General features: G+C 51.6%; 1 protein-coding gene across 7 annotated transcripts in view; it reads right to left on the minus strand.

Moving 5' to 3' along the window:
* PDE9A (phosphodiesterase 9A) overlaps positions 1-12,714 on the minus strand; it is a 54,109-nt gene that overhangs the window by 20,487 nt on the left and 20,908 nt on the right. For 3 of the 7 annotated variants that reach the window (XM_039245492.1, XM_039245491.1, XM_039245494.1), the window contains 3 exons: positions 4,849-4,903; positions 3,733-3,803; positions 10-94 (listed from right to left, as the gene is read on the minus strand). In XM_039245492.1, coding sequence (XP_039101423.1) covers positions 10-94; positions 3,733-3,803; positions 4,849-4,903 — 211 coding nt within the window. The other 4 variants (XM_039245497.1, XM_039245496.1, XM_039245495.1 and 1 more) reach the window with 4 other exon arrangements.

The following is a 12,714-nucleotide window of genomic DNA, read 5'->3' on the forward strand; positions in this document are numbered from 1 at the left end:
TGAGCTTACCTGCTGCTTCTGGCCGCCAGCTCCTCCCTCATCTTTTTGATGTCACTCTTGCATTTCTCAATCTCCACCACCTTCAGGCCTTCCACTGGGGCGAGGAGAAACGGGGGTTACCATGGATACGCGTGGAGAACCTTCCAAGGCTGATGACCGGGGCTGGCCCTGCACCTCGAGGAAGCCGACCCCCGCGGCGGTCCCCTCCGCCCCCCTCGGCGGCAGCGCAGCCATGGCGACCGCGGCGCCCCTCCCCCAAATCCTGCACCCACTTTCTCTCCCCAGCCCCCGAAGCACCGGCTGGGGACCCGGGACAAAGAAATCTTATCCTAAGAAGAAAAGGAGGAAATGCGGCCACAGCGCGTTAAAACAACCAGAGGCTCTCAGCAGGCAAAACCGCAGGCTTCCCGGCAAGCATGCAATCACAGTAATAGAAAACCTCCGAATTCTCAGGTCCCGCTGGAGCAGTTAACCGGGAAGGGGTGTGGACACGGGGGCGGGGACGCAAACAGGGCTGGGGCTAGCAGAGCCGGGCTGGGTCACGTTCCCCCAGCCCCGCCGCGGGGGACTGGTCGGGGACTGGTCGGGACACTGCCGGGAACCAGGGAAGGGACTGGAAAGAACTGGAGCTCGTGCCTCCGGGCGAGCGTTCACCTCCGAGGTGGTCGCTCCGGCAGGAGCACCTGTAGCCCCGAAAAGCTGCCACCAAGCAAGCGGCTTCCCTTCCAAAAGGCGTTTCTATGAGATCAGTTCTTAAGCCAACAGAAAGATTAGCTTTGTTACTCTGGAATCACACCTCGGTTTTTATGCAAAAAAGACAGGACGCAATATGCTCCTCTGTTCCCCCTTTCCTCAAACGTGGTCTGGGCACCTAAACCTGCACACAATTCCCTCCCACGGCCTCGGGGCTGCTCTAGAGCAAGTGTGGGGAGGGAGCCTGCACAACCCTGAGCACCCCGGGCAGTTTTCTAGATGTTTCCAGGGCCAGGACCCACGCAGGCGCAAGGCTACCTGCAGATACTGCCTCTTTCTGCCTGGAGTGGTGGGGGCCAGAGGGTCTGATGCTCGAGTCTGGTTCTGGCGACTTGTGTTCCTCAGGGGGTGTTGCATAGAAGCCTCTCCATGAGGACACAGGACCGAAACCCGGGGACAGGGACAGAAGCCCGGGGACACGGGATGGAAGCCCAGGGACACGGGACAGAAGCCCAGGGACACAGGACAGAAGCCCAGGGACACAGGACCGAAGCCCAGGGACATGGGACAGAAGCCCAGGGACACAGGACCGAAGCCCGGGGACGTCAGTGCAGCGGGTTGGGTGGGTGGGAGCAGCCAGGTGGGGAGACCCAGAGAATCTGACCTCGGGGACGGTCCACTCTCTTGCCAAGAGCCCACAGCCTCCTTTGGGAGTGGGGCGTTCTTAGCACTTTCTTGCACCGAGGACCCCACTGAGAAGTGGATGGAAGCTGCGGGTCCTCCTCTGAGCAAAGCACACCAGCGCGCACCCCTTCTGGTTTGCACCTGGACCTCCCAGAGCGCTGTGTCCGGGCCCTGGGCCACACCGCAGGAGGCTCACCCGCAGGGGAGCCACGGCCCAGCGACATCCGGGCCTCTGCCCTCTGGGGTCCTCTGGGACGCTGAGCTCAGCAAAGGGCAGATTCCACGTGGGTGGGAAGGAGCTCAGTCTCGTTGACATGTGAAGGGCAGAAAATTCCAGAAAGTGAACAGCTCTGGAGAAGAGTCCCTGTACGTGGCACAGACTTTTGAGCCCCAGAGTGAAGAGCCAGGCAGTGGGGGGTCCAAACGGGGTGGCCGTGCCTGTCCTGCCACTCACCGTGTTCTAAACATCATGTCTCTTAACACAAGGTTACCTCTGGTTGTTGTAGAAAACGGGGGGGGATACAGGGCCCCTCAAGGAATGTTGTAAAATTTATCTGTTCCTACTGCCCCCAGAACAATTCATTTAATATCCTACTGATGTGTATCTTTCCAGGTGTTTCTCTCCCAGCCCCGTGCATCGAAACATCTATCTGTCCAACCAGAGTTTTAAAAAGACAAAATTGGGATCATACTGCTTGTTCCGTTTTCTCACTCGCTGATTTACCGTTATTAGTAAGTTAAGGGCACACCCCACGTTAGTGCTCAGTGGGTACGTCATGTTTGATTATTATTATATTACACATAATACATAATATATATATTGTATATTATATTATTATTACATTGGTTCACGTAGATCAGATTTCCGGGCCATTTACTGGGAGTGATGTTCAAATTAAGTCTTGTGGACGAGACAGTACAATATCACTAATTTGAGTCCCAGAGATTCAGAATTTATGGCGAGTATGGTTATGAGGAGCCCGGTTGCCAAGGGCATGGAGAGTGAGTAACAAGGCCGCGAAGCTGTACATTCATCAACGGGAGAGACGGGAAGGTCGTGGGATTAAAGGCAGAACACGCGAGGAGGGGGCGGGGGCCATGAGAGCACCCGCACGCCCGCGGCCGCCGCCCCTGTCCTTTCCAGGCTGCCTCTGGAACATTCCACAGCTCACCTGGCCCCACTTTGCCCCTGTTCCACAGGAGGGAGGGGTTTGGTGCAGGACCCCTTCAAAGAGCTGCACAGACCCGGCTTTGCTCTCGAGTGAGGCTGGACGTCGGGCCCCCACGCTGCCGCCTCACCTGTCCACCCTCAAACTTTCAACAGGGGGGCACAGCGCGGGAGCCCAAGCTAGAGCCCGGAGGGGTGTCGGTGCCCACCCACGGGGAGCCGCGTTTGCCCCCGACTAATCACAACTGCCTGACCCGTGGCTGGCGCCCCCTGCAAGCCTGGCCGCCCCCTCCAGGACCTGGGGAGGCCCGGGGGGCCTCTGCGAGCCACAGGCCGTCCTGACAGAGAGCCTTTGGGAACGGCTTTCTGGAAGGGGCACCGGCGTGGGGGCAGGGGCCTCGCTGGGCAGAGGTAAGAGCACAGGCCGGGGAGGCAGCTCTGCTCCGTGCCCTTCACGGGCCGCGGGACTAGGCGGCCTGGGCCAGCAGGGCCCTGCTTCAGCGGCAGAGCCGACGAAAGCGCGTTAAAGACACGGGTGACGAGATCTGTATTTCAATGTTCGCTCCAAAGGTCTGGGTGAAGAATGTGCATAAAGCACACGTCCCGAGCAGCACAGAGGGAAGCCTGCGTTCCAGCTTCGAGCCTTCCGGATTGTTTGCATGGCCTGGCATTAAACTTTGTGCCACGGGGCCAGCCCTCCCGGCGTGTAGGGTCTGGTCGGGGCCTGGGCATGGGGGCAGGGCGCTTGGTCCCTGAGTCAAGCCCCGAACCGACTCTCCTGTGCTTTCTGCTGCCCTGGTGGTGACGGGAGGCAGGCGGTGATGATCTCACACACATGTTCCAGAACCAGTCATGGGGTCAGGGGCGTCGGCGTGTCTGGTTCATGCCTCTGTTCAGCAGAAGTTCCTCCCCCAAGGGGGCTGGCCTGGGGGGGGGGGCGGCTTCGAGATTTCATTCTGCCCCTTTCTGCCTCCCGCCGCTGCTGAACACGTACGGGGGCCCCAGCCGCGCACTCGAGCCGCGTCCTGTGTTACGACACAAAATGCTGTTCTCGCCCCGCCATCAAGGACGCCAGCGCTCACCTCCGGCCCCGCCTCACTTCCCCTCGCCGCTCACCACCGGCGGCCTAGCGGTTCAGCGAAGCAGAGGTTAAAGGACAAGGAGAAAGGGGCAGGGAGCTCACTCACATTCGACGCGCTTCTCGAGCACCGCCAAGTGATTCGCGACTTCGGCTTTCAGTTCGTTGACTTTAAATGCTCTAGGAAGGAAAACAAGCCAGAACATGACTCTTAACATCCTCAAAATCACGATGGGCCTGGCAGACACGTGTAGGGGGCGCAGGGGCGAGGGGCTGCTTTCAAGGAGCTCACGGTGTCTGGGGGAGGGGGTTGGGGGCGGGAAGGCCCACCCTCAGCCGACCTCAGGGCGGTGAGCACCTGCTGTCCATGGAGCACCGGGTCGTCTGCTCACAGGACAGCCCACACCCCGCTCCCTGCCCGGCCGGGCACAGAGCCATTGAGGGGACCCGCCCTGTCCTCTCCAGGCTCCAGCCCGTTCAGCGCAGCGGCAGTTAGGCTTTGAGGGCGCACCACCACCCATAGGCCCTGGGGCAGCAGGAAGCCACCGTGAAATAACCAAGGGACAGAATGCAGTCCTTCGGGACTGGCAGGATGTTTCGGAAGGGTAAGAAGCCCCATGTCTACACAGGATCTCTGTGGCAATGCTTATTTTGAAGCCCATTTTAAAAGTGGTGTCATTTTGGGATGCCTGGGGGGCTCAGTAGGTCAAGCGCCAGACTCTGGATTTCAGCTCAGGTCATGATCTCACAGTTCGTGAGTTCGAGCCCCACGTCAGGCTCTGTGTTGACAGCTCAGAGCCTGGAGCTGCTTCCGATTCTGTGTCTCCCTCTCTCTCTGCTCCTCACCCGCTCACACACTGTCTCTGTCTCTCAAAAATAAACATTTAAAAAAAGTAAAAATAAATAAGTAAAAATGGTGTCAGTTCTCGTAGATTGAGCGCTGAATCCCAGGAGAGCCAGTGGAGAAAACTCTCAGCAACGTCCGCTCTCAGGCTCAAAGCGCCCACCTCCCCTGCTGTTTGGTGTAAGGCCAGCGCTTCGTGGGCCCCACCCGCGCTGCCTTAGTTACAGGGGTCCCGCAAGGGCTCCCCCCCGAAGGCCGCCCCTCTGGGTGAGCGATGGGCCGGCGCCTTGCCGGCCGACACGGCCTCGAGCAAGGGCCCACCGTTGCCGCGAGCAGAAAAGCATACCTCTGCAGAGACTATGTGTCTAGAAGTTTCTGTACCTTGAGAACTGTTCTACAACCTGGGTCAGCATGCTCTGGATTAGTTCTTCTTTCTCTGCAGAGAGAAAGAGAAAGACAGATGGAGAACGGGAGGCGTCCGCGGATCACCGGGGCCTGAAACGGGACGTCGCGGGCGGGTGGCACCACCGCCGTGGCGGGGAGCTGCCGGGGTCACTGCAGGGACGCCCTGGCCCATGGTGGGCGCGCGGGGGCCCCCGGGGCCTGGGGTTTTCCCGTCCGCCTTCAGAGGGCCCCTGCCCTCCTGGCCTGCTCCCACCCACCCGCGTGAGTGGCCTCTGGGCAGAGGGACCGAGCTCTGGCCCTGTCAGACTCAGCACCGGCCATAAAACGCAGGCCAGACCGGTCTCTAAATACGGGAAGTTTTCACTTAGTGCCCGGCTCTGTTTTATGGGGGGCAATTACTAGGACAAAGCAAGTTCAAGGCAGATTTCAAAGGTAAAGCACGGCGTTCTCATGGCGGGGCCTGGCCAGAGGAAGCCGGGCAGGGTGAGCGAGTTTGTTCCTGCACGTAAACCAGGGCTGGGTGATGGCTTTACAATATAACCGGCCAGTGTTCCTGTTTCCTGGCTGGGCGCGGAGCCAGACGCCTCATAGGAAGGCCCAGCCGCTCACGGCCCGTTCTTTCCAGCACTCCGTCTCCCGGGAAGGGGGACCGCACGCCTTGGCCTCAGGCGGCCATTCGTCCACACCCTAAACACCGAGAAACCACACAGGACTTACTCCTGGGCCGTGTAATCTCTGCTGGCTCTATGCCTAAAACCCAAGCTAACGAAAAACCAAACCAAACCTGTCCAGACAAACAACAACAAAAAAAATCTCAATTATCGAGTTTGGCGCAAAAGTAAAAGCAAAAGCAAAACAAAACGTTCCCATCCCCTGTTCCGATCCAGGGTCTCCATTTCTAGGAAAGGACATATGCACGGACGCAGAAGATGCTCATCACGGTGTTACCAAACCTGGTGAGAACCAGAACAGCCCAAGTGCCCATCAAACGGACATCAAATAGATGACGGCACATCTGTCCTGTGGAACTAAGGTCTGCTACCAGAAATAATATTTTGGAAAATGTTCACGTCGATGGTGACAGGAAAAAAAGAGAGAGAGGTTGTAAACCAGGAACACAGTGTGATTGCGTTTTTGAAGACCTTGGGAAGATGTACTTGGGTTGTAAGATTACGTACAAACTTTTTTCTTCTTGTTTCTCTAGATCTAACATATTTCTATAATGAACATATGCTAATTTCATGAAAAGTATTTAAAAAACAACCAATATAAATTAGCCCCTTGAGACCTCTCATTCCTTTACTGGCCAAACGAAAAGGCGATGAATCAAGCTTCTGGGTGGCGTTAGCATTCTAGGACTTGATGAGGAGAACAAAAAGGAAGTCTTGTTAAATCTCTTGAAACTGTCAGAGTGCAAACATCATCCAGGACACTTTGAAAGAGTCCCTTTGTAGAGCTGCTGGTGGGTCTGAGGCCCTATTCCTACACCGGGGGAGACGAATGGTGCCTCCATCAGCAAGAGCCACCAGGGAGAGAGCATCACGGGCCTCCTTGGTGAACTCAGCAGGCTTTTAGATCACGTATTCTGAAATCTTCGGCAAGAAAGGCATATCCTATAACCTTCAAGAGTTAGTGATCTTGAGGTCTTGACATAAGTTTAGAAGTACAGCAGAGAATCAATATTTATAGACCACATCCCTTAACAACAGCAGAACGCACATTCTTTTCAGATGCCTGGGAAGCTTATACTAAGAGAGACCACATCCTGGGCCACATAGAAACCCCCAAAAACGTAAAATAATTGAAACCATGTAGAGCACGGTCTCTGACCATGAGAGAATCCAGCTAGAAATCAATAACTGAAATCATAGGAGAATCTTCAAACACTTGGAATTTAACCCTGCACTCCTATGTAATTCAGGGTCAAAGAGGAAGTCTCGAAGGAAATAAAATAGACCTTGAACTGAATGCAAATGTAAATGCAAATGCAACATATATCCAAATTTAGCTGTGAGACATAGCTAATAGCAGTGCCGAGAAGGACACTTATAGCACTAATGCTTACAACAGAAGAGCGGAAAGACTCTAATCTAAGAGCCGAGAAAAAGAAGGGCAAAATGAACCCACCACAGTAGCAGAAAAAGGAAGGAATTAATAAAGGACAGAACTCAATGAAAAAAAAAAACGCTAGGAAAACAAGGCAGAAAATCAATGAAGCCGAGTGCTGGTTATTTAAAAATATCAACAAGTGGCAAAATCTCTGTCAAGATCGACAGAAATAACACACTGAGAAAACACAGATTTACAGTATCAGGAAGAAGGGGGGATCCGACGACAAACCCTGAAGGGAACACGACAGAGAACTCGACACACACAAATGCGAAACCTTAGAGGAAAATGGAGCGATTCCCAGAAAAGCATGAACGACCGTGTTCACCGAGTATAACATAGGTAATTGGAACAGCCTAAAACTATTAAGGAAATTGAATTTCTAACTTTAAAACTCTCCCCCAAAGCAATTTCCAGGTGCAGATGGTTTCACTGGAGAATTCTACCAAACATTTAAAGAAGAATCAACACATATCTAAACAATTTCTTCCAGAAAATAGAAGAGGAGGGAACATTTCCCAATTCAATTGATGAAGCCAGTATGAACCTGATTACCAAATCCAGAAAAAGACAACCACAAAAAGGAAACGACAGACCGATATTCCTCATGACTATAGATGCAAAATCCTTAACACGATATTAGCAATTAGAATTCAACTACATATAGAAAGGATTGTACGTTAAGAACAAATGGGATTAATTCCAGGGATGCAAGGCTGATTTGAGATTTGAAAATCAGTGAGGGCAATCTACTTTATTAACAGCTAAAGAAAAAAAACACATGATCTATCAATTCATAAAAAACATTTGGAAAAATATTTAACATCGGTTCCTTTGATAAACTCTCAGATGGGGCGCCTGGGTGGCTCAGTCGGTTAAGCATCCGACTTTGGCTCAGGTCATGATCTCAGGGCTCCCAAGTTTGAGCCCCTCACTGGGCTCTGTGCTGACAGCTCAGAGCCTGGAGCCTGCTTTGGATTCTGCGTCTCCCTCTCTCTCTGCCCGTCTCCCACTTGCCCTCTGTCTCTCAAAAATAAATAAACATTAAAAAAAACTCTCAGAAAAGCAGGGACAGAGGAGAACATCTTCAAGCTGATAAAGAACATCTACCCAAACCCTACAGCTCACATTACACTTGATGGTGAAAGACTGACTGCTTCTTTTTTTTTTATATATATATATTTTATTTATTTCTAGGAGAGAGAGAGAGACAGCGTGAGCAGGGGAGGGTCAGAGAGAGAGGGAGTCACAGACTGAAACAGGCTCCAGGCTCTGAGCTGGCAGTCAGCACAGAGCCCGACGCGGGGCTCGAACCCACGAACAGCGAGATCATGACCTAAGCGAAAGTCGGACGCCCAACCGACTAAGCCACCCAGGCGCCCCGACTGCTTCTTGCTTAAACTGGGACACAGCAGGGACGTCTCCTCTCAGTATTCTCATTAAATGTAGTGGTAGAAGTTCTAGCCAGTGCAACAAGGCAGGAAAAAGAAAAGCAGACCAGAAAGGAAGAAACAAAACTGTGCCCGTTTGCCCACGACAATTTGTGATTGTGATTGTGTACACAAGAAATTCCAGGGCATTTACAAAAACCTCTTAGAACTAATAAATGAGTTCAGCAAGGTCACAGGGTACAAGATAAACGTACAAAATTGTATTTACATACACTAGCAATGACCATGTAGATACCAAAATTAAAATCACAATGCCATTGTATAAACACTAAAAAAACCCTCCAAAATTTAGGTCTACATATAACAGAACATATGCAGAAGTTGTATGGTGAAAACCACAAAACACTGATGGAAAAAATAAAGAAAAAAAAAGACCTAACTAAATGAAGAGACATACCATGTTCATGGTTTGGAAGGCTCCACATAGTAAAGATGTCAATTTTCCCCAAACCAATAAACGGGTTTAACACAATTCTTATCAAAACTCCAGCAAGATTTTTGTAGAAATAGACACGATTATTCTTTTTTAAAGTTTATTTATTTGGAGAGAGAAAGACAGAGAGAGAGAAAGAAGGAGAGAAGGTGCATGTGGCAGGGGAGGGGCAGAGAGAGAGGGAGAGAGAATCCCAAGCAGGTTTCCTTCTGTCAGCACAGAACCCGATGTGCTCGATCCCAGGAACCGTGAGATCATGACCTGACCCAAAATCAAGGGGCAAACGCTTAACCGAATGAACCACCCAGAATAGGCGCCCCTATTCTGACTTTTATATGAAAATGCAAAGGAATTAGAATAGTTAAAACTATTGTAAAAAAAAGATAAAGTATACTGATTAAAAAAAATTTTTTTAATGTTTTATTTATTTTTGAGAGAGAGAGAGAGAGAGAGAGAGAGAGACAGCGTGAGCAGGGGAGGGTCAGAGAGAGAGGGAGACACAGAATCTGAAGCAGCTCCAGGCTCTGAGCTGTGAGCACAGAGCCCAATGTAGGGCTTGAACCCACGAACTGAGATCATGACCTGAGCCGAAGTCAGACGCTTAACCGACTGAGCCACCCAGGCGCCCCATGGCAATTTCTTAAAGGAAGACAACAACCAAGTTTGCTGTATCCATTGGGTCTTCCTTTCATGAAAGGTTCCTCTTGGCACACAATGCAGTTTGAAAGCATTTTGACCACAGGAGAACTTCTTTCTTTCTTTCTTTCTTTTCATGTTTATTTATTTCTTGAGAGAGAGAGAGAGAGACAGACAGACAGACAGACAGACAGCATGAGCAGGGGAGGGTCAGAGAGAGAGGGAGACACAGAATCCGAAGCAGCTCCAGGCTCTGAGCTGTCAGCACAGAGCCCGACATGGGGCTTGAACTCATAGACCGCGAGATCATGATCTGAGCTGAAGTCAGATGCTTAACCGACTGAGGCACCCAGGGACCCCAGAATTTCTTTCAAAACTGTACTTAACCCTCTTAAGCCTTGCTGCTACTTTTTCAACTATTTCTTTTTTGGTCATATTCTAAATCCTTTGTTGTCATTTCAACAATGTTCACAACATCTTCACCGAGAGTAGATATCATCTCAAGAAACCACTTTCTTTGCTCGTCCCTAAGAAGCAACTCCTCATCCATTAAAATTTTATCATGAGATTGCAGCCATTCAAATATAATAACAAAAGAGCTTGAGTTACTCCAAGAATTACCAAAATGTGACAGATCCACGCAGTTAGCAAAGGCTGTTGGAAAGTGCTGACAGACTTGCTTGATACAAACCTTCAATTTATTAAAAAAAAAGAAAAAGAAAGAAAATATGCCCACAAATATGCCCAGCTGATTCTGACCAGCACGTCAAAGCAATTCAGTGCAGGAAAGGCAGTCTTTTTAACAAATGGTGCTGGAGCGGTTGAACATTCACAGGCAGGAAAACGAGACTCGATCTAAACCTCACAGTTTATATAAAAAGTAACATGAAATGGACCATGGATGTAAAATACAAAACCATGAAGCTGTTAGGAAAGAATGTAGAAAACCTCCAGGTTCTCGAGGGAGGCAGAGTTCTTGGACTTGACACTTCAAACAGGATCCATAAAAGGAAAAACAGATAAGGTGATCTTCGTCAGAAGTAAAGCTCTTTGGGGGCACCTGGAGGGCTCAGTAGGTTAAGCATCTGACTCCGGCTCAGGTCATGATCTCGCAGTTTGTGAGTTCGAGCCCCGCATCGGGCTCTGTGCTGACAGCTCGGGGCCTGGAGCTGCTTTGGATTCTGTGTCTCCCTCTCTCTCTGACCCTCTCGTGCTCATGCTCTGTCTCTGTCTCAAAAATAAACACTAAAAAAGAAATTAAAAAAAAAAAGAAGTAAAACTCTCGCCGTGAGAAGGGCTGATAAAACAATGCAAAGACCAGCTACAGTCTGGGAGGAAACACCGTACAGCCCACCTGACAGAGACTTGAATACACAACATGAAAAGAGCAGCCAGAACTCCACAGTAAGTTCTGTGAAATAAACCTGGCAGATTGCCCTTTCCCCCCAAAACCCCTCAGCGGTAAAAAGCAGAACAGCCCAATCTGAAAGGGGCAGGAGATGCTAGCAGGCATTTTATGGAAGTGAATGCACAGAAGGGCATAAATCCCTTTGGAAACAGATTAAAACCACAGTGAAATGTCACAGCGTACTTGTCAAAAAGGCTAAAAAAAAAAAAAAAAATGACAACCCCAAGTGCCCGTAACGATGTAGAGAAACCGGATTACTCCTACTTTGCCGAAGGGAATGGAAAAACGGTGCGACCTTTCTGGAAAATGGCTGGGCGGGTTCTGGCAGGAGCTAACCTCGCACGCACCATACAACTTAGCGATTGCTCCCCGGGCAGAGAAGTGAAAGTTTATGCTCACGATGTTCCCAGCAGCTCTGTGTGTAACAACCGCGACGTACCGGGACGGGTGGCTGACTGTACACGTGAACGACCGCTCTGTAGAACACTCTTGAAATGGCAACATGACGGAAATGGGGAGCACAGAGGCTGTCAGGGGTTGAGGACGAAGAACCTCGGTGGGGATGAAATGTGCATCTGGACTGTCTCGACATCCACGGCGCGGCTGTGACATCTTATTATGGCTTCAAAGTTGTCACCGCGCGGGAAAATGCGAAAGAGGTATGCGGGCTCTCTCTGTCCTTTTCCTTACAACTGTCTACTATCCTATAATTATTTGCAAGCAAAAAGCTTAGGGGCGCCTGGGGGGCTCAGTCGGTTGGGCGGCCGACTTCAGCTCAGATCATGATCTCACGGTTCGTGGGTTCGAGCCCCGCGTCGGGCTCTGTGCTGACAGTTCGGAGCCTGGATCTTGCTTCGGATTCTGTGTCTCCCTCTCTCTCTGACCCTCCCCTGCTCACGCTGTCTCTCTCTCTCTCAGAAATAAATAAAACATAAAAAAAAAAAAAAAGAATTTCCAGCCCAAGCGCTCGTAGGTAAAGCTGTTTGTCCCCTCATCGTGTACCTTCCCGTCCCCGGTTCAGTCCCAGGGGTGGACATGGGGCCAACTCGGCCCCCACCCCCCCCCCGCTGTTCAGGGAGGGCCGGGCTCCCAGGGAGGACAGCGTCCGGTCCCCGCACTCCTGGGTGCTCCAGGTACGTGCATGGCCTGCATTCTTCGCAGGGGCAAAGAGGCAAAAATGCCTGTATGCACAAAGGCCAGCTACACCCACACGTCCATAAACAGAGCCCTGATCAGGAAGTGGATCTCCCCGCCCCCGGCTGTCTGGAATTCCTGCAGCGGGCCGCTGCTTCCTCCCGGTGGACTTCAGAGCTGAAAATGAATCGTGATCTCGGGTGTGGACGCACGGCCGGCGGCAGGCGCTGCTGCGTGAGCCTGAGCCTTGGCTGCTGCGGCCCCTCAATCGCTGCGGGCCCCTGCCAGCCTCGAGCTCTCCTGGGCACGCTTCTCTCCTTTGGGTGCCGGTCCCTGTGAGCCCCTGGGGGACGGGCTGAGCTCCGGGGGGAGGCGCGTCCTGCCTGTGCTCAGCTGGCAACCCTGACCCCTCCGATAGCCCTAACCCCCTGGATTCGGGTGAGCAACAAGCAGTTTTTAATTGCAAATGTCAGTTGTTTCCAACCTTCCCGGTCAGAAATCAGAAGAATCTGACACCACGCAGCAAACTCACCTCTTTTTGCCCACGTGCCGCGTGGTGTACACTGACTTTCAAAAATTAAAGTGTATTCAGGTATTTTGCTTTGAGAAATTCTTTTTCTTTTGAAGCTTATTCTGAGAGAGAGAGAGCGTGCATATGAGTTGGGGAGGGG

The sequence above is a fragment of the Hyaena hyaena genome, unplaced genomic scaffold, assembly GCF_003009895.1.
Source record: "Hyaena hyaena isolate Hyena2069 unplaced genomic scaffold, ASM300989v1 scaffold_254, whole genome shotgun sequence".
Classification (NCBI taxonomy): domain Eukaryota; kingdom Metazoa; phylum Chordata; class Mammalia; order Carnivora; family Hyaenidae; genus Hyaena; species Hyaena hyaena.